At 39.4% G+C, this 21,568-nt stretch overlaps 1 protein-coding gene across 4 annotated transcripts in view; it reads left to right on the forward strand.

Annotated features, from left to right (window-relative positions):
* The first annotated feature begins 575 nt into the window (after window positions 1-575).
* The window catches only part of Rapgef4 (Rap guanine nucleotide exchange factor 4), a 279,641-nt gene continuing 258,648 nt past the window's right edge, over window positions 576-21,568 (forward strand). Inside the window, exon 1 of one of the 4 annotated variants that reach the window (XM_047543020.1) lies at window positions 576-756. In XM_047543020.1, the coding sequence (XP_047398976.1) occupies window positions 692-756 (65 nt within the window). In that variant the 5' untranslated portion in view covers window positions 576-691. The remainder of the gene's footprint in view (window positions 757-21,568) is intronic. The other 3 variants (XM_047543011.1, XM_047543009.1, XM_047543010.1) reach the window with 3 other exon arrangements.

Below are 21,568 nucleotides of genomic sequence, written 5' to 3' on the forward strand. Positions count from 1 at the left end.
AAGCTTGCACGGCCTCCCCATTCCTTCCCAGCCCTTCCTCAATCTTCGGGAGAAATTGTCCTCCGGATTCCACAATCAGAGACCACAGTGTGCCCATCCCACGCCATTATAGTCCCTCCCTTAAAATCTCTTTAAAGAGGAGACAGCAAAGGTGAGCAGGAAGCCGCCAGCAAGTTTTGACAGCTGCTGGGGAAGACTAATGGGTTTCTAAGGAAACCGAGAGGCAGCAGCCATTTTAGTGGCATATGCTGTATGAAAAATATATAGACATTGACGCCCCCCAACCCCCGCCAAGCAGTCCGGTGGTGCCTGTCCTTTCCTTACTTCAGAGGCCCCAAGGTGAGGGTGGGGCCCAGGTCTTCGGGGACTCGGGGCCACCTGTCGCAGGTGGCCATCCCGGGGTCTCCACCTCCGCCTCCCCGCACAGCGGGCGGGACCCAGGTGCTCCCCACCCCGGGCGCCGCAGTGCAGCGGCGGGAGGGCGGCTCGGCCCTCCGGGCGCCTGCGTCCCGCCCCTCGGGTCCCCTCCCTCGCCAGCCCCCGCCCCGCAGGACGCGGGAGCCCGCTGGGAGGGCGGCCTGTGGCAACCGCCGGGGAGGAGCAGGGTCGGTGCGGCGGGCGAGGCGGAGGCGGAGGCAGCGCGAGCGCGGGAGGTCGCTGCAGCCGGGGACACCTCGCGCCGCTGCCCAACATGGTCGCTGCGCACGCTGCCCATTCTTCCTCCTCTGCCGAGTGGATCGCCTGCCTGGATAAAAGGTATCTCGGGCAGCGTCCCCAGCCCCGGCCGGGCTCCGAGGCGCTGCTCCTGCCCGGGTCCCGAGACCTCCCGGGCACGGCCGCCCGGAGCCGCAGTCCAGTACCTGGGCGCAGCTGCCGTGCAGCGGGGGCCCGGGTCCCCAAGCGGGGGAGGGGCCGAGGTCCCCCTCCCGGATGCAGGCGGGCACAGACCCCAGCATTTTGGGGATGGCACTTGCATGAGATTATCACACGTGGTGGGGAGAATGCAGCGCAGCGGGGGACAGAACAGCAGCCCCCCGCCCCTGCGACTCTAGGCTCCACTCTTAGGTGGGGGTTATTTTCTCTTGGCATCACGGGACGGAAGGATGGATACATATGGTCTTCCGGATTTTCAGACTATGGGGATGAATGTAATTTAAGTTTTAAAGAGGGGCGGGGGTTCAGGCAGGTGCAGAGTAATCTTCTTCTTCTTTTTCTTTTTTTAATATTCTTGAAAACAAAGTGTGAGGAGCTGTCAAGTCCCTTGCTGAAATTCACAGCACTGTGCCCCCGCAGTCGCTCGCTCAAGGTCTGTGTTAGGAAGGTCACGCGGGAGGCTGCTTTCGTCTTAATACCTGCTTCTCCGGGAAAAGACCCTTACTCTTAAAATATTAAAACCGTAAAGCATGTAACTCTGGACGACAGCTCTCTTAGGAAGGTGCGGTGTGTAACAACGGACTACAATTGTTTCTAGGTTCTGACAGCATAATTTTCTGTTTGTCCAGATTGCAGGTTTAGCAGTAAACATTACACAGTATGTTAGCAATTATAGTTTATTGCCCTGATTAAAAGGTGATGCATCTGAACTTTTAAGAACTGAGCAAGAAATCTTGCAGAGTGAACTGTCACTGAATTTTGGAGTTTGATGCGGAAGGGCAATGATTCACATCTTGCAGCTATCTGCGTGACATCTCTATTTGCATTTGTGTGAAATGTTTTTGTGCTCTGCCATATTGAAAAAATTTTCTATTAACAGATTCATAACCAGATCAAACTTGAGAATCTTAAGTGTGACATGCTGTGCATGCTCCACTGTTAAGGCCTCTGATGAAAAAAAATTGAGTGATTAGAGAAAAGTTAAATGTAGCTCATTTGAATAAATTAATATATCTGAGAAATATTCTTGACTTTCAATTACCACATAGTAGCAAGATTTTTTGGGCAGGCAGTATCCTATTTATGTCTAAAACAATATGTACTAATATTAGAAAAGTTGTATATAATAAATAATAAGACAATTGAAGTGATGGTTAAATCACAGAGAATTATGTAGAGGAACTAAGAGCATATTTAATTGTAGAGGCTGCTAATGTGATAAGTGCTCCATACTAGTTCAGGAAAAGTGAATTGTCAGATCTTATTCTTAACCTATAAATAGTAATGCTTCCTTATGAGTGAAATTTTTAGATAATGAAAGGCATATTTCTGTTTGTAGTAATGCATGGCATATCATTTTTGAGCAGTCAATAGTGCATTGGAAACCCTTTAGTCAATAAGTACTTATGGTAAAATCATAGAGCAGTACAAGTGGGGCATATTTGACTGTCTTTTCATAATGTGTGCCCACCTAAATGATTTTATTTGGAATGGATTTTTAGAACACAGTTCCACAATTTAATCCACCATTCATAATGGGGAACAGCCTACTATAAACAAAACAAAACAACATCCACAAATACTGAGCCTAGTACTAGTTGAGTACAGAGGAGTGAATAGATCAATAAGTTGAGGATTTTAGGCCCAGAGCTATCACCAATTCTGATCTTGGACTTAACACTTTTACTTCTTTGAGTGTCTAAAAGAGAAGGCAAGGGCTATCTCAGGCTTATCTCCCAGGGATGAGTGGACGAATAGAAGAGTTGAAAAACTGGAAATGCTTTGAAAACTGTGAGGTGCCATGCAAACATTTTATTATATGGTGTTAAGATGACCTTACCTGTTCTGTGGTGTCAATGTCAGAATTCCTGTGAAATTTAGTAGTGGTAGTCTCATTGTAAGAGAACCTGAGGGAACATGTTTTGAAGTTGCATTTTTACTTAGATGGATATATCTGTTTATTTTTTTGGCAAGTAGGAAGGTTGAGAGTGCTACTGGAAGTTGACTGGAGAAGCCCCTGAAGTCCCTCAGTGGGATCTGACTGTCCTCAATATGTCTGAGCAACGCAATGTTAATGTCCTCCTGCAGGCACTGTGCTGGGCATTGGGGATGCTTACTGGCTTGGGGCCGTGTGAGGGCTTGGTGCAGGGACAACTGCATAAGCAACTAACCACAATGTGATGATAAATACTTTAATGGAGATGTGTAAAGTGTTTTGGGAATAAAGAAGAGAGTCATCAGGTCTGCTGGGGATGCTCCCCGAGAGTTCTGCTTGGACCTCAGAGGCTAAGGGGCATTTAACCAGGCAGAGGATAGGGAGGGCATGCCAGGCAGAGGAACAACTTGAGCAAAGATACAAAGGTGGGGCAGGGAGTCCACTAATTTTTCCCTTCCGCAAATTCCACTTGTGACTGAATCTAGAATATAGGAGTGTGTGCTCTACTTTTTTTCTTTATACACACCCTATTTTTATGTAGTTTTTATTATGGACATTTTCTAAGCACAAACAGAAAAAGAAGAAATCATACAATGAACACCTATGTACAATTTGGGGGTATGATGCTTGGAACATTTTAACTGGGAACACAGCATAATTGGAAAATATAGTTCAAATATATGCATAATTTCAGTGACAATCATTGTGGATGGCTAGAAGAAGAGGAACCTGGGGGTATAGCAGTAAAAAGGGGAGTGAAAATAGAAAACATTGCAGGAAGAAAGAAGTATGTGATGAAATTGAAACAAAGCAAACAAGGAAGGTAAGGCCTTAAAAGTGTTTTGTGAGGCATGCCTAGAAAGTTATTATAAACAGGATGATACTGCATAAACTTGTATGTAGGAAAAGGTGTTGAGAACATGTCAATGTGAGGATTAGATTAAAGAAAGAAAATGCAAAGCTTCTTACATATCAACTATTCATGGTATTGGACTAGGACTGGGGGGATGAGAACCTATAATTGCTGATCTGGAAATCAGAAAGATAACCACCAGCAGGATGGATAACCAACATTGGAAAAAGTCTCAGTAGATACGTTTTGAAACCAAAGCAAGTTTACTACTGTCTTTTATCTGTATAACTTCTTTTTTCATCACAGAGACAATTAACTAGGAATAAATTGCATAGCTCCCACTATTGGAGATTTAAGGTATATGAGATAGCATTTAATTTTTAATTTTTTTGGAAAAGGGAGCAGTATTTTAATAGTTTTTTAGAAAATTGTGTATCTATTTCTTATAAACAGCACCCAAACTCTCAGATAGCATTTAAAAAAATGTGCTGAACATTGTTTACTTTTAGTGAAAATATTTTTTCCCACAAGATTTTAACTTTTTGGGCTGTGAACTTAAAAATTATTTATAGGTAATAGATCTCATGGTTGATAGGAAGCATTATGATGGGACAGGGACTGCGTATATTCACCAATGTCTTGGCGAGTCATTGCCAGTATTCATCAAAATGGAGCAGGGGTCACAAGCTATGGCCCATGGGCCAGATCTGGCAGCTGCCTGTGTATCTCCTGATCTAAGAATGGTTTTTACTTTCTTCTTTCTTCTTTTTTTTTTTTTTTTTTTGTGTGTGTGTGTGTGTATGTTACTGAGAATCAAACCCAGGACCTTACTCTGAGTTACATCACCAATCATTTTAAAATCTTATTTTGAGATAGGATCTTGCTAAATCACCTAGGCTGGCCTTGAACTTATGATCCTCCTGCCTCAACTTTCCAAGTAGCTGGATTACAGGCACAGGCTTCTGCACCTGGCTCATTCCTGATTGGTTAGAAATAAATAAAAAGAAGAGTAATATTTTGTGACCTATGAAATTTATATGAAATTCAAATTTCAGTGTTCATAAACAGTTTTATTGAAACATAGTCACACTTACTTGGCTATATATTGCCCGTGACTGCTTTCACGCTACAGTAGCAGAGTTAAGTAGCAACAAGGGAGACTTGTGGTCCATAGAGATTAAAATATTAACTGTATGAACCTTTACACAAAAAGTTTGCCATCCCTTGCCCTAGATGAAAGAAGCTCACCAAGCGATTGACAGTGAAACCACTGAAGATGAAAGAAATTGTCTTTTTAAGGGAAGGAGTTCACAATGAATTGGTTTTGTTTCCTGTAGTTAGAGTTTGTGCATAGCTTGGAGGGTAGCCCTCAGAGGATTGGCTTACTTGAGGACCACTGGCCGTCACAGCCATAAAGGAGAAGATGAAGTTAACATGATCAAATGTAAAATAGGTTGTAATCTTTTAAAAGCAGCTAAGGAATTAATTTTTAAGTATTTGTGTTTCCTTTACAAAATACCTCTTGGACGGTCTCTTTGCATGTGACTTACTCCAAATAGATGTTATGTTAGCTATTTTGATGTGATTGAATGAGAGTGAAAGAAAGCAAGGAACAAATTTGTTAAAACTAAAATACTTTGTAGCACAAATGGTGTGAGAAGATGACTCAGATATTTCAAGTTTAATATCAAAGAAGCATCAGACATGGGCCCACCCTTGAGCAATGTAGAAGATCAAAGAACCTTGCAGAACAGAAGCTCATCTCTGGGAGACATTAGTCTCCCAGGCAGGTCCCCAGCGTCGACATTACCCTGGTAAATTCTCTAGGGCTTAGGGCTGACCTTGCAGTCTTACAGTCCTGATTTGTCAGCACATAAAGAATAAATGCATCTATTGAGGATGGATGCACAGGTACCAGACTCTCAGAGGACTTAAAAATCAGTTCATTAATTTGACAATAAAATCTTTAGTGTCAGAGAAGTGGACACTCACATCCTTTGGCTAATGTACTCTTTCTCTAGGCAAACTGGATGGGAAATCCAGTTGTTACCAGAAGTACATTTCATGCATTCTTAAGAAGCAAAGCTGCCAGCAGGTCAGGTCACTTACATCTTCTGGCCTGCAGAGTGCATTCTTTTCCTAGAGCGACAGAGCCCAGGAATTCAATTTTAATCAGAAAGCAGTTCTGGGAATGCTTCAGGACTTGCGACTGTCACCTCTTCCAGTTAGATGACTGTCACAAGTGCTCCCATAGCACACTTTGTCCAACTCTAATAATACAACACAAGGCAGGCTCTGTGGTAATGGCCTGTTTACTTCTCCTTTTGCATCCCTTGGCATTGGTTCCTGTATTTTACTCATCATTTTATTTCCATCTTCAGTTCAGTATCCTGACTGGAGAAGGTGCTAGTGGGACCAGGGTGAGAGGGCCACATGCATCCTCTTCCTCAAGGACAAAATGACCTCTGCAACCTTGTAGTGAGGTTCTTGCACCTACCCTCTTTACCTGGGAGAGAGCCCAGATGAGCTCTGCCAACATCTGCCTCTGCTGTTCCTTCTGCTTCCTGGCTCTTGTGAATCTTTTTCTTGAAACAAATGACATTTCATAGCTCTATTTTAAAACCCAACCCATTTTTATTATGGAAAATTTCAAAATATACAAAAAGGAGAGAACAATACGCTTTTCTTGTACCACCCCTCCCCCACTCCAAAAAATATCAGCTCACTGCAATCTTACTTCATTTATATGCCATTTGTCCCCCTCTGCCCCCAGGATTATTTTGAAGCAAATCCCACACATAGTGTTATTTCATCTGTCAATATATCAGCATGTATCTCTAAAAGGTAAGGACTCTTTATAAAGAAAGCAATAGCATTGTTAAACATTTTTAAAAATGACATTAGTTTCCTACTACAATCAAATATCCAATCAGTTAAATTTCTCCATTTATTTCATAACTCTCTTTCTTGCAGTTTGTTGGTATCAGGACCCAAATAAGTTGTATCAAGTTGTTTCTAGGTCTGGGTTCTCCCTCTTTCTGTCTCTCTCTCTTTTGTGATAAATTTCTTGAAGAAACTGGTGTTTTTTATAGTCTGATTTTTAATTGTATACCATGATGTCTTTTAACAAGTCACATTATCTCCTCTATTTCCTATAAATCGGTATCTGGGGTGCTGGGGTTGTAGCTCAGTGGTAGAGTGCTTGCCTAGCACATGTGAGGCACTGGGTTCAATCCTCAGCAACACATAAAAATAAATAAATAAAATAAAGGTATTGTGTCCATCTACAACCAAAAATGTTTTTAAAAAATTGGTATCTGGGTCTAGAGCTTGATTAATTCAGATTTGATTTTTTGGCAAGAAAGCTTCAGCAGAAGTGTTACGCAGTTCTACCACAAGGCACACAATGTCAAGGGGTCTCTTTTAGTGATGTGAGCAATGTGTTGTCTTTCAAGTTCAATGCTGAACAACTATCTATTTGCAGCTTCTTGGAGGTCATCTCTTTGTGGCCCCAAATCCACAGGAGCATGTGACTTCTATCTATATCTATGTATGTCTACATCTATATCTATCTATCTCAATTGGAGGACAACACAGCCTAATATATAAGTAGGGTTAAATTCTGTGGTGCTGATTTTACTCTCCCTAGGATTTTAGGAAAGGAAAGTTTAGCCAGGCCTCAACTCCCTCAGACTTGGGGTACACACATGTGATGGTGTACCCAAGGACCTCCTCACTATTTCCTGTTGTCAGTCAAAAGACATGATGTCTCTGAATCAGCTTTGTTTTAGAGTCAGCGGATCTGCATTCAATGTCCTCCACCACCACCCACAAACCATGTAATCTCCACCCCTAGCTACCAAGTTATTAATCTTCCTGAACTTCTGACTCCAAATCTTCAGATGAGGCTTCTGATACCTGTTGTGTGGAGGTTTGTGGGCTAACACATTTGTAGCTGCATGGTCATCTCTAAGTAGAGAGGGTGTGGCATAAGGGTTAAGAGTTTGGGAACCAGAATGTGTAGGTTTAAATCACAGTTTTGATTTTATTAATGATGTAAATTTGGGGAGGTCATTCAATTCTAGTAAGAGATTTGTAGATTCCTCAGGATTTCCATGTAGACTACTGATCTGTGAGTAATGGCAATTCGACTTTTTCTTTCTGATCTTTATGTCTTTATTATTTATTTTTCTTACCTTTTTGCATTGACTGGGATTTCTAGGACAATGTTGAAGAAAGGAGATGAGAGTGGACATCCTTATTTGCTTTTTTATCTTATAGGAAGGGTTTAGTATATATATGTGTATTTTTTGGTACTGGGGTTTAATCCAGGGACCCTTAACCACAGAGCCACATCTCCAGCACTTTTTAATGTTTTATTTAGAGACAGGGTATTGCTAAGTTGCTTAGGACCTTGCTAAGTTGCTGACACTGACTTTGAACTAATGATCCTCCTTCCTCAGCCTCCTGAGTCACTGAGATTATAGTCATGCATGTGAATTTTTTTTTTTTGATGACAGATTCAGTCTTTTTAATTGAAAGAGGAATATGCACATTTCTGTTTCTTTCTGAGCCAGTTTTGATAAGTTCTTTCAAGGAGTTTGTTCATTTAATCTAAGTTATCAAGTTCATTGGTACAAATTTCATAGTATTCTCTTATTGTCCTTTTAATGTCTTCAGTATATGTTGTAATGATACTTTCTTACCTCATACTAGTAATTTATATCTGTTCTCCTTTTTGATCATTCTCCCTGGAGTTCCTCAATTGGGTGAATCAACTTTTAGTTGATTCTCTATGGTTTGAGAAATTCAGTGATTTCTGCTAATTATTATTTACCCTTATTCTCCTTATTTTGGGTTTAACTTGCTTTTCTTTTCTTGGCTTCTTAGAGGGAAAACTCAGACAATCAATTTCAAACCTTTCTTCTTTACTAATACAAGCACTTAAGCTATAATTTCTCATGGCCAACACAAAGAAGGAAGCACAATGGTTTCATTATTTAGTGTTTCCAAAGTAAAACTCTTCTTGCTGGAGAAGAATGATTAATGAAGCTGGTGCTGGGACCTGTTGACCCCTTCAGCCTCATGGAGAAGATGCTTTGCAGCGTAATCAACAATATCCTCGACAACATCCCTTCGGTGAATTCAGCAGTGGGTTCCAGAAGTCTCTTGCTATGCAGCATAATGCTAAAGGGATAGCAAGGAGGACTAATTCTCCTAGGGGCCAGGGTAGTGTGTAGATTCCTAATGGTCTCACTTAAGCCAAGGAAAGGTTTTGGTTATTTTAGGTATAGATGGATTGCTTCTCTTTTAGGAAATTCTCTATAGGTACCTTTTTTTTTTTTTTTTTCATATCTGAACCATTGATAATGATTAAAATTTAGTGTCAATGATTTTGAAGTAACACTTTCCAGTAAATACCTGGCACAGCTTGATGTTTTGATATACATATACATTATGAAATAAAGTCCTTAGTCAAGCTGGCACACAGCTAATCTGTGTTATTAGTTAGATGAAGAGTAACATAGCTTTGGAGTCGGCCAAACTGAGGGGGAAATGATATCCTCATGTGTTAGCCAAACTGGTTATGCCTTACCCATAGTTTTCCTCTTATCTGTGGGGATGTGAGGGAAGGGCATAGTCTGAAGGTGGCATGTTGGTGCTCTCTAACACACAGACAAAGGGTGGTAAAGAACCCATAGGGTATGCCACAGAGTGTGGCCCTCTGACTGTAAGCATCGAGCCCAGGAGCGTAAGTCAGTTGCTATGGTATAATCTTAAGATGCTTAGTGTGAGTGACATAATTTTCTAAAAATGCTTTATTGAATAAAATTGATAGTGAAATGTAAGCATATCAAATAGGATAAACTGATTTATAGAAATATTGCCTATTAGCTGGTTAAAAGTTCAAGATTCTCTGTTTTGGTTAAATAGAGAAATAATTCTTAAAGGCCCTTAGAAAAGCCTTAATGGTTAAGATGTTGATGGCAAGCAAGCATTACTTGCAAGTTAATAATTTGATTCTTAATATTATGTGAAATTTTAATTCTGCCTAAGACCTGAAGAAAGTCATTTATTTCCTACCCTTGTTTGGGTAAACTTATTCTAGTCATTGATTTCTTTCATGTTTATTGGGGTACAATTGACAAATAAAAGTTGTACATATTTAAGAAGTACAGCTTGATGTTTTGATATACATATACATTATGAAATAAAGTCCTTAGTCAAGCTTATTAACATATTCATCACCTCACAGCATTACCTGTGTGTGTGTGTGTGTGTGTGTACACGCGTGTGTGTGGTAAGAACACTTAAGAGCCAATATCTTAGCAAATTTCAAATATATAATATAATACTCTTGACTACAGTCACAATGCTGTACTTACAGAACTTATTCATCACACATAACTGAAACTTTGTATTCCTTGACCAATGTCTCCCCATTTCCCTCGCCCCTGAATTCCTGGCAACTGTTTTGCTTTTATGAGTTTGACTGTTTCAAATCCCACATAGAAGTGAGATTGTGCAGTGTCTGTCTTTCTTAGCCAGTATTGTTTCACTTACCTTAATGTTCTCCAGGTTCACCCATGTTTTCACAGGGGTGAGGATTTTCTTTCTTTTCAGGGCTGAGTGATATTCCCTTGTGTGTACATATCCCATAATACACATATACACAAGTACACATGCACATTATGCACGTTCTTTACCCATTTATCTGCTGGTAGACATTTAGGTCGTTTCCAAATCTTTGTTGTCATGTGCTGCAGTAAACACAGGAGTACAGATATCTGTTCAATATACTCATTTCCATTCCTTTGGCTTTATACACAAAAGAGGGATTGCTGGAACACATGGTAACTTTATTTTTGATATTGAGGAGCCTCCGTGCTGTTTTCCATAATGGCTGTACCAATACCATTCCCACCAAGAGTGTACAAAGGTTTTCTTTTTTCCCACATCCTTGCTAACATGTTAGTTCTTTTTTTGTCTTTTTGATAATAGACATTCTAACAAGTGGGAGGTGATAATCTCATGTGTTTTTGATTTTCATTTCCCTGATGATTAGTGATGTTGAACATCTTTTCATTAGCGATGCTGGCCATTTTATATGCCTTCTTTGGAAAAATGTGTATTCAGGTCCTTTGCCCATTTTTTAATCATTTTTTTTTTGTTATGGGGTTGTATGAATTCCTTAGATATTTTGGATATTCACACCTTATCAGATATGTAGTTTGCAAATCTTTTCTCCCACTCTGTAGGTTGCCTTTTCCCTCTATGGATTGTTTCCCTTTTTGGGGAGTTATTGGTTATTTATTGAATATATTACAGGAAAAGTTGCAATCTTGAATTCTGCACATTTTCCTTATGAACTCTTTAAGCAAAGTTGGAATATAAGAAAACTTGCCTTCAGTGACCCTTGTCATTCCTTTTGGCACTTTTCTCCTTGGCTCTTTCTCCGTACCTCAGGCTCTCTTCTGTGTTCCTTAGCCCAAATGTGTGGTAGGAAAAGGCTCAGCTCTTAGTTATTACTTTCCCGCTGTTCATTTGTTCGTTTATTCATTCATGTATTTTGCTTCCTGCTCTCCTGTGCCAGACAGGCTTGCAGGCTTCTGTTAGTGAGAAACACTGACAGGCTCTTGACCTCATGAGTTGGAATCCTAGAGGAGAAGATAGTCATTCATTCAGTTATTGCAGTATTGAGTGCTCGGCATGTGATGGATACCGTTCCAGCTGGTAAGCAATATGGTGGTGAAAAAAAAAAAAAAAAAAACAGGATAATAAATGCCATGAAGCCAGACATAAGACACATGGGGACAGGGAGCAGATGTATGTATGCGGGCAGTCCATACTATTATGCCAGGTAGTGATAAGAACAGCAAGGAAAATAAAGCAGAGAAAAGGGAAAGAGACTGAGGGTGTTGTTATTTGAGAGGGGATGACCAGAGAGGTCTTCTGCAGAAGTAACATTTGATCAAAGTCCTTAAATGAACCGAGAGGCCACCTCATTTGAATTGAAATTAGAGCAGTCTGGGCTTTCCTCAATAGGTGGGTGAGATATTTTATAGAACAGCCTAAGCCTGGAGCCTGTGGTGAGGACACAAGCTGAATAAATATGGTACCTCCTTTTTGTTTTCTCAAAATAGCCTTATTTTGAGAAAATACCCATACTGTATTAATTACTTTTTTTTGGTGAAAAATCCAGGCAATTTTATAAAATGGTGATAGTGATAAATGAAGTCTCTTTGGAATTTTGGTTTATTAAATGTTATTAAAGATGTAAACTATACTCTTCACTTTAGTTTTTCTTTATAATAATTTTTCAGAGAAAAGGAAGTTACCTTTAGAGAACTGATAAGTACCATTCAGATCAGGAAAAGTACTATTGTTTAAATGAGATTATAAGGATATGGAGTGTGTGCATTTGATTTTTGATTGTGGATGCACCGTGGTCATCATCCCTGACCTAGGCTGGGCTTCTTTTTTGGGGGAAGTGGGGAGCTCTTGTTTCTATATTTAGCCAGTTTATATTTATCAGGGATGAATTTGTCTAGTTCCTTTGTGGAGTCAGTGTTCTGTTAGGCTTGTCAGATTAATGTGATAGAATAAGAAAATGGTCCTGACACCTAGAAATCCCAACAATTTCTCATTCAAAGACCTTGTTTGCTGTCTTAAATTTTTTTTTATATTACTATTCCATCATTGGCCTTTTGATGTGTTTTCATATTGAATTCTTATCATATTTTCCTCACCATGATATAGCAATATGTTCTAAATGTTTTTCATGTGAGAAGTTGAAGGCAAATTGAGCATAGTGAGACTCTGATGTAAGGGCACCATATGTACATCAGACTCATAAATATTCTCTGATGATATTTGAAGATCTAAGTTGCAGAGTTATAACTATCTGGTTAGTAGCTAGATTTTTACTTTATTTTCCTAAAATCATTTAAAAACTTAGACCAGGATTATTCAGGTCATCAGAGCATAAATAAGGGAATCCTCTACTGACATAGCAGGTGCAGTTACAGAAAATACCAAAGGAAGAATTTAATAAGTCAGTTTTATCTATAAGGCAGATCTCCAAAGCATAGCCAAACTTGGATGCCCAACTGGATAGCTGTGAATGGAATATAATTTTATTGTGCTCTTTCATCTCCTGTGCTGTAACTGTACATTATCAGCTTGTGAATGCACTTCATCTTTCCCTCAATTGGATTTTACATTATCTCTATTGCTTTGCTTCCTACCTTTTTGGCACTTCATTGGATGTTTATCTTAACCACTTTAGAGGTTCATTTTAGAATTCGACTTTGAACACGTTATGGATGTCAAAGTAAATTTAATTTTAAAACCCTTTGGGTTTATAGGATTAACATGTTTATTTTTTTGTCTCTATCATTAGAAGTTCTAACTCTGAATATCCACAGGAGAAATAAGCAATGAAACTGCTCCTCAGAGGAGCTGATAGAAATCAAAAGTGGACTTTACTTAACCTGGTATTGTTTTGGATCATCTAAAAGCAGTCAAATGGTGAAATTGAAATAATTAAAAATGTGTATATATTATTCATCACTTTTAGGGAAATAGAGGCATTGGTAAGAAGGGAGAGTGAACAGTAACAAAATTAAAAAATAAAAAATACCAGAATGGAATGATTTTTAAAATGGTGGAAAATTACCTAAAAGGGAACTTTTTTCTTCTTTCTATTTTAGTTGAACTAACCTCAAATTTCTTTATTTACTTACTATTGATTTTTATCTGTCTACAGAGAATTACACAGTCACATTTTGCCACATAAGAATGTTTCTGCAAACAGAATAACATTTGAATCTATTTTTTTCTGAATTGGGATGAGCGAGATAGGCATCCAACTGATTTCATGTGCTGAATTTTACTTATTTATACCCTTATATAAGAGAAACAATTAATGGGATTGTTATCTCATAAGATTGATGCTGAATAAATTAAAAAGAGGAACTTAAAAGAATGAAAATAAGGTGAATTATAAGAGAAAAAAATAATAAAACAGTGACGTTTAAATGCTAAATAGGTAGTTGAGACTGCAGTGTGATGTGTGGACCCGCACAGGTGGCATTATGGTGATGAAATTGGTTGCTTGACTAGAAGTTGAGTTTCATATCCTACTGGCCCAGTGCAGAAACTTCTTTAACTCAGGATTCATGAATCTAACGTTAGTCCCTTCAGTTAGGATAAAATGACTAAAGAGGAACAGTTCAGTGATGCACTTAAAATCTTACTAAGTTTGGTCCCTTCAGATTTTGTGACTTTTTAAAATCAAAAAGTAAAAAGTAGAGCTAGCAACAATCATTTTTAAAAATGTTTTTGATTTTAAATAATTGCAGATTTACAGGAAGTTGTAAAAATACATAAAGAGGTCCTATGCAACCCTGCACAATGGTGTCATTTCAGAGAACTATATTATAGGGTAATGTCAAAACCAGGAAACTGACATTAGTCCAATGTATAAAGTTGTTTTAGTCAGCTTTTTTTGCTGCTGTGACTAAAGGATCTGACCAGAACAATTTTTATGGAAGAAAAGTTTAATTGAGGGCTCACAGTTTCAGAGGTCTTAGTCCATAGAAGGCCAACTCCATTCCTCAGGGCTCGAGGTGAGGCAGAACATCATGGCAGAAAAGTAAGGCAGAGGGAAGCAACTCACATGGTGATCAGAAAGCAAACAAAGAGATCTCCCCTTACTAGATACAAATGTGTACCCCAGAGCCACTCTCCCATGCCCATGTCCTCCAGCCACACCCTTCCACTTTAGTTACCACTCAGTTTAATTCCTATTAGGGGATTAATTCACTGATTGAGTTAAGACTCTCACAACCCAATCATTTCTCCTCTGAACCTTCTTGCATTGTCTCACACGTGAGCTTTTGGGGACACTTCACATCCACACCACAAGAGTTTATTCAGGATTTATATGCACTTGTATGTATATGTGCACATATGTGTAATTCTATGCAATTTTTTCACTTGTGTAGATTCATGTAAATATCATCATGGTGCAGATACAGAAGGGTTCCATCTCCACCAGACGCCCCCTTGTTGTGCCTTTGTAGCCATGCCTATCCTTCTTCTGTCAGTAATAACTTTTCTTTTTTTTGTACTAGGGCATTTGACCACTGAGCAACATCCCCAGCCCTATTTTGCACCTTATTTGGAGACAGGGTCTCACTGAGTTGCTTAGTACCTTGCTTTTTGCTGAGGCTGGCTTTGAACTTGCAACCCTCCTGCCTCAGCCTCCAGAGCTGCTGTGATCACAGGTGTGCGCCCCTGTGCCCGGCTAATAATAACTTTAAAAAAACACTAACAAATATATATTAGGAGACAGGTCTGACCCCACTTCATATGCACCATCTATTTCTATAGGACCCTATGTTGATAACTGATAGTTATTGCTTGGTAAGTGATATTAACTAGGACAGTTTAGTTAGCTGGTCCAGTTATGGAAGAATTTTAATGCCCAAGAAGACTGACTTGAATTCCCAATCGAGGGCTGAACATAAGCAAACGGGAAAAGTGCTCTGTGTACCCAAAGCCCTGTACCTCCAGCCGTCTGCACACTCCCTTCACTTTCCCTCACCTCTCTGCAAACCCCTGGGACACCTCCAGTGTCCTGTGGTAGGTGGGACGACCTCTAGTCCAACTCTTAGCCTTCACCTGGCTCTTCACAGTGGGAAAGCTTCCAGGGGCCCTGCAAGAAGTCATTCTCGACCCACTTGATCTGCTCAGGTATCCCTGGTTGGTTATTTTGGTCCCAGATCTTCCAGACTTCTTGGGGTGACCTTTCCCCCGTTAGCTCTTGTCTTGTATCTCTCTTGTAACCAATTATTGAAGTAGGAAAAGTAGGTTAGACATTTTGGACTGTTCACGGTGGTGGACTCAGAATGTTGGGTCACTGTGGCTTACTCTTCTTTCCATCTTGCATCTATGGTTCAGAGTCTTGTGATCCTGAATTTCCTCACGACTTAAAAAGTAATCGAAACTAATGTGTAAAAGAGTTTATTGTGCTATCCCTTGTAGAAATGATTATATTTCAAATAAAGAATTCTAGGGAAGTGAAACTCGTAACCCAAAGAAGATCAAGATGCAGCACACATACAGTAAGAACCTGGTGGCTCTTTCAAGTCACTTCATCCAGATGTGCACCTTCTAAACTAACCCTAATTCTACCACACCACCTGGGACATACCATTTCCCACACATATTGACCAATCAAGGATTTCCTTTACATGGTTTCTAGATGATAAGACCCTCAGGTTACCTAGACTTCTGAAAACCTGCTGAAATCTCAAAGTTGATTAATGTAAGATTAATTTGTGGATACACAACAATAAACAAATAACTGAAAACCAAACGTGGTTACTTATAATGACTCTTCAGTTATCTAGCATCGTAGAGAAGTTATTTTCATACAAGTATATCCCAGTTAGTTATCCATATTTAGCATTATTTAATAATTCTGGTAGAAACACTTCAAATTTATTTAGTGTGACTATTGCTAAGATATCTGAATATCTTTTTCTTTTACTTGATGATTGAGATTCCGTATATGGAACATTAGTCAATTTTCTGTGTTATAATATTGTGATTCTAAAGCATGTGGATTATCTGTTTGAACACCAAATGCCCCCAGAGCCTGCATTTGTTTTATTTCTCTGTCTCCCTCCTGTTGCTCAGAAGCTGTTGCTCTTTGCTAGTTGCCCTTTACATTTCTGTCTCATCTCCTTCTCTTGCACAAACATACTACTTCTAATCCTTCAAAATTAAAATCCAAGTAACCAAATTTGTTGGAGCTTTAGATGTGATATGAATACATACTTTTTGTCCCTGAGTATTTCTTCTCTGAGTAAAGTGAATGAATTTCAGACTTTTAGTATTTGGAGCCTTGATTTTGGTTTCTCAAAGCCTTTTAAACTTACGTGCTACATGATCTCACTTCTATTATTTTTTTAATAACTAGATTTCTAGATAAATATTCTCTGAATAGTTGAGGCATAACTGTAATGAGATTACTTTCTGCAGTCAATATATGTATACTGATTGGGAAACATTTTGTAAGTGCTTAGGATTCATCCGTGAGCAAAACAGGAGACCCTTGCTTTCACAGGACTTATTTTCTGACAGAGGAAATAGATAATAAACAGTAAATCTAATGAACAAATTAACTATATGCTGTGTTTGAAGGTGATATGTGTTATGGAACAAAACCAATGGAACCTGATAGGAGGTTGGGAGTACTAGTATGGATGGTGAAAATGTGTCATCAATAGTATCAGAATAGGGGTCAGTGGAAGGGTGTTTTCAGCAGAGGCCGGGAGTTAACTAAGCATACATTTAGGATCAGAATTCCAGGCAATGGAGTGGCCAGTGGAATGGGTGCACACATAGATTGTTCGAGGACCAATGAGGAAGCTATTGTGGCTAAATTTAGGAAGAGAAAGAGTAGGAGAAGAAGTCACACAGGGAATGAGGGCAGATCATACAGGGACTTGACAGCTATTGAATGGATCTTGGCTTTTCCTCTGAGTGAAATGGGGAATCACTAAAGGATTTTGAGCAGAGGAATGAGCTCTGATTTACATTGAAAAAATGCTACTGTGATTATAATGTTGAGACGATGTTGTGAAGAGGGGGTCAGTGGTGGAAGAAGGGAGGCCTATTAGAAAATCATTGCAATAATGCAGATAAAAGGTGATGGGGGCTTGGATCACAAGTGGAGATGGTGAGAAGCAGTAAGATACATTTTGCAGGTGGAACCAATAGGAATTGCTCATGAATTAAATGTGGAAATGTGTAAAAGAGAAGAGTCAAGGGTTATTCTAAGGGTTTTGGATGGGGTAACAGGAAGTATCACAGGATCATCTCGGGGTCATCTGTTATGCTGGAGAAGGCTGTAACAGATAAGGCATGTTTGGAGGAAAAGGAGGAAAAGAGGAGTGGGCTGTGGATCTGTTGAGTTTGCATTGTCTAGTAGACCTTTAACTAGAGATGCCAAGCAGGAAATTTGATACATGACTCTGGAGTTTAGGCAAGAGGTCTGAGCTAGAGATATAAATTTGGCTATTATGAATACATAGATGATATTGAGAGCCATAAAATTGGCGAACACCAAGATAGTATGCGTTTGAAAAGTTCAGGAGGAATATGAGTACCTTTCAGAAGAAGCTGAGATCAATGAGGTGGTCACCAAGGAGTGACCAATGAGGCAGGAGAAAAACCAAGAAATGTGGGAGGGGTCCTGAAAAGCAAGAGATGTTTTGAAATATTCAGGAAGATTGTGTTCTATTCATTCAACTGGAATGGAGGTCAAAATGGGGAAGTCCAGGTAAGGTAAGCTGAATAATCAAGGAATAGAGGTGGAGAGGGCAAGAGGGAGGATAACATGGATGCAATTATGAAATCACAGGGTATTACTTCTCTGTAACAGATGGGGAAGAGAACAGAGAATCAACATCACCGAGATAAATACTGAACAGCAAGGAAGCAAACTATCACAGCTGAGGCTTGCGGGCTGCTGTGAAACTCAGAAGTGATATTATCAATAAAGCCAGAGTTGGCAAGTGATTAACAAATAAACAACATATGGCTCATTGGTTGCCATGTCCCTGGGAACATAGCCTCTTAGAAGATATTGTGGCTCTGTAAATGAGTTTCTGGTTTGTGCACACTTGCTTTTGATTCATGTGACAGTTGTAAAAGTGTACTTACCCAGTTCACCTAAGAAAAGCTGTTACCAAAAAGGCAACTAGACATTTCTGGCTCTGGACAAGATGGAACAAACTCAATCCTCCCTGTTTATCTTCTAAGGACCCCTATAAACCCTCAACATTATATGTAAAAAAAAAAATAGGAAAAGATTCTAAAAGGTTGAGAGAAAAAGGAAGACTGACTTGGGACTTCTCTATCTGAAGAGTGACACAGGGCCAAGTTCTTTGTTTTTGTTTTGCTTCATGTGTCCCAGGATGGGTGCTGGCATAGACAGTGACCCAGAACCTCACTTTCTCTTGATGCCTTCCTCAAGAGTACACACCTCTTTCCCCACCATCATTTCACCATCAACCACTTTCCTTGTCTTGAGTCACATTGAAATAGGAAATAATTTTTGATTGGTGCATTATAATTATACACAATAGTGGAATTTTTTGTTATATATTTGCACATGTACGTCAAACTCATTCCCCACTTCCTTCCCTCTCCCTCCTCTCTGGAAACAAATTCCAAAGAATCCTTTATAAAACCTTTGTGTCATGCATTAGCTTTATATTGAGCAATGTAATGAAAATATTTTATGTAGTGAAAATGTTGTTTGGTTTGTCCTTTTTAAAAATTTTGTTTTACTGGCATATGTCATAAAGTTTTAAATAAATACATATTTGTGTCCCCTTTTCTGGGTATTTTTTTATCATGCTAAGAAAGGCAATGCCCCTCAACTTCTAAAAGGTACGACTAATTATCATTTTAGGACTCGAGTCTTTCCTTTTTACCATTAAACATACCTTATCACTTTTCACGATTCTTGTACAAATTAGGTGCCAGGTAAATTTCATTTGATACTTGAACAAACATGGAACCTGCAGAAGAACCATTTCAAAATCCTTTAGTCCTACTGTAGGTTGGTAAACTCCCTGCCTTTATTTTGTTTGATTTTTCAATGGAATTTATGTCAAAGGAGAATAGGTGAGGTGGGGATGGCCTAATGAGTGGAAGACATGATCTCACCTGTCCAGGTGAAAAGGAAGCAGGGAGTCCAGCCTCTGTGAGGGGCCTCAGGAGGCTTCAGCTTGGATGCCTATGGAGGGGACACATTATATCTAACAACATAGGAAAAGATTCTAAAAGGTAGAGAGAAAAAGGAAAACTGGCTTGGGGCCTCTCTGAAGAATGACACAGGGCCAAGTTCTTTGTTTAGTAGCATCTGTGACTGAACTCTGCAAAGCAATGGCGACTCCTTTTCTGGGAAATACGTTGGAGAGCCATATTCCACAATGTGTAGGCACCGTATCTGTCTGAAGAGCCTCTCTTATTGGTGATGGAGACTGACAAAAGACTGTCCAGAGTGCTTTCAGGGTGATTTGTTATTTGAAGAAGTTGTTCGATAGGAGTATCTCTCTTCAGCTTGTCTGCCTCTTTTGGTGGGGGAGTTGGGGGTCCCTATTTAGATTTGGATATAGCTGTTGAGCAATACATCACCAAATTTTCTTCTACCCTTTGAGTTTCACCTTTTAAGGCAGCTATGAAAGTGTCCTTAAGGAATGCTAAGAGCAATTTATGCATTTTCTTGTTTGGTTTTGGTTTTGATTGTCTTGCTTCTAGCCACATCTGCTGCTATTAGCTGCAAAAAATTCTGGCACCTTTCATTCAACATGTGCCTAATTGGCTTTCGGATGTTGTTGTTGGAGTCATAGTCTTACATAGTTGTGGCTCGTCCCAAAGAGAGCAAGTTTGGGTTCATTTGTATCAGACAATATGTTGATCTTAAATAAACACATAAACACATCCTTGAATTTTAGAGCTGCTTTTGCACATACCACCAATGATTGTTTTGAGTGGGTCCACCAGCATCTCTTAAGTTCATCGTGGAAAGCTTAAAGATGACAGGTCCTGGGTTCAATCCCCAGTACCACAAAAAAAAAAAAAAAAAAAGAAAAGACATGGTCTTGGTAGTTCATGTTGTTTTGATGCATGAGATTCTTATTTATGGAGATGTGCTACTTGTGCACAGTCAGTCCAATTCTCTACCTCATGGAATCATGGGAGTTATTAAAATCTGGGAGCTCAAGGTCATTGAAAAAAATGTGTGCACCAACAGATCGTTATCCACATGATAACTGTATTTTTTATTGCCATTTTAAAATGTAGAAAGGAAACATAAATCTATATTTAAAAAACCCTTTATTTTGGTTGGTTTTATATTAAAGGGATAATCACTAAAACAGAAAGTGGAACTATCTGTAGTCTTGCGCTGTAAATGAAATATTTGATTTTTCATGTTTTTGAGCAATCCCAACAGGAAGTTGTACTAGCTTGTGGGAGCCAGTAGATTTTTGCAGCCAAAAGTGGGGGGGAGAAACAAACAAACCAAAAACACTTCTGTGGATTCATCAAGAAATCGCACTTCCTGGCATGAATACTCAGCAGAAGCATGCCAGCTGTATGTGCTGGTGACGTAGCATAATCAGTTCTCTCCAAAAGCGCTGCTCACTGTTTCTGCACTGTAGTGCTTGTTCTGGGGATCCTGTGTCACTCCAAAGGACCACATGTTACAGTCCCTCATGGCATATAAAATTATTATGGCCTACTAGTTTTCATGAAAAAAACTTGACTTTGGCCAAATGGAAAACTGGAATTCTTTTGCATATTCATGTGACGTATTCTTTTAAAAATCCAAAAAATGCAACACTTTCATTCCCAAAAATCTTTCAGCAAAATTGATAGTGTGAGTAGATGCTTCCCTTTTACCAGGCGGCTCTCTTTGCACTCTCCCCCAGAAGTGAATAGTGTCAGTGAGTGGTTGAGCATGTCACCCTGAGAAGCACAAGCGTGGCAATGAGGAGCACAGGCTTTGGGTCGCTCTTTCTATTCCATTATCTGTAAAGGTGGAACAAAGCCTGACACTGGAAGGAGTGGGACCAGCCCTAGGATAAGTGAGGAAACTTCAGGGCAATTGTCATGGGGCATTCATTTCAAAGAGGTTCTAAAACAGAAATAAGAGATGGAGAAAATGTGGCTTGCCTTGGGTTTCCAGAGAAAATACAAGACAATTAATTTGAATTTCAGATAAACAACAAAATATTTAAAAATATATCTTAGTTATTACAACCAGACAAAAAGCTCTTCATTGTTTATTTAAAATTTAAATTTAAGTGGGCATCCTG

The sequence above is a fragment of the Sciurus carolinensis genome, chromosome 3 (assembly GCF_902686445.1).
Source record: "Sciurus carolinensis chromosome 3, mSciCar1.2, whole genome shotgun sequence".
NCBI classification, from domain to species: Eukaryota; Metazoa; Chordata; class Mammalia; order Rodentia; family Sciuridae; genus Sciurus; species Sciurus carolinensis.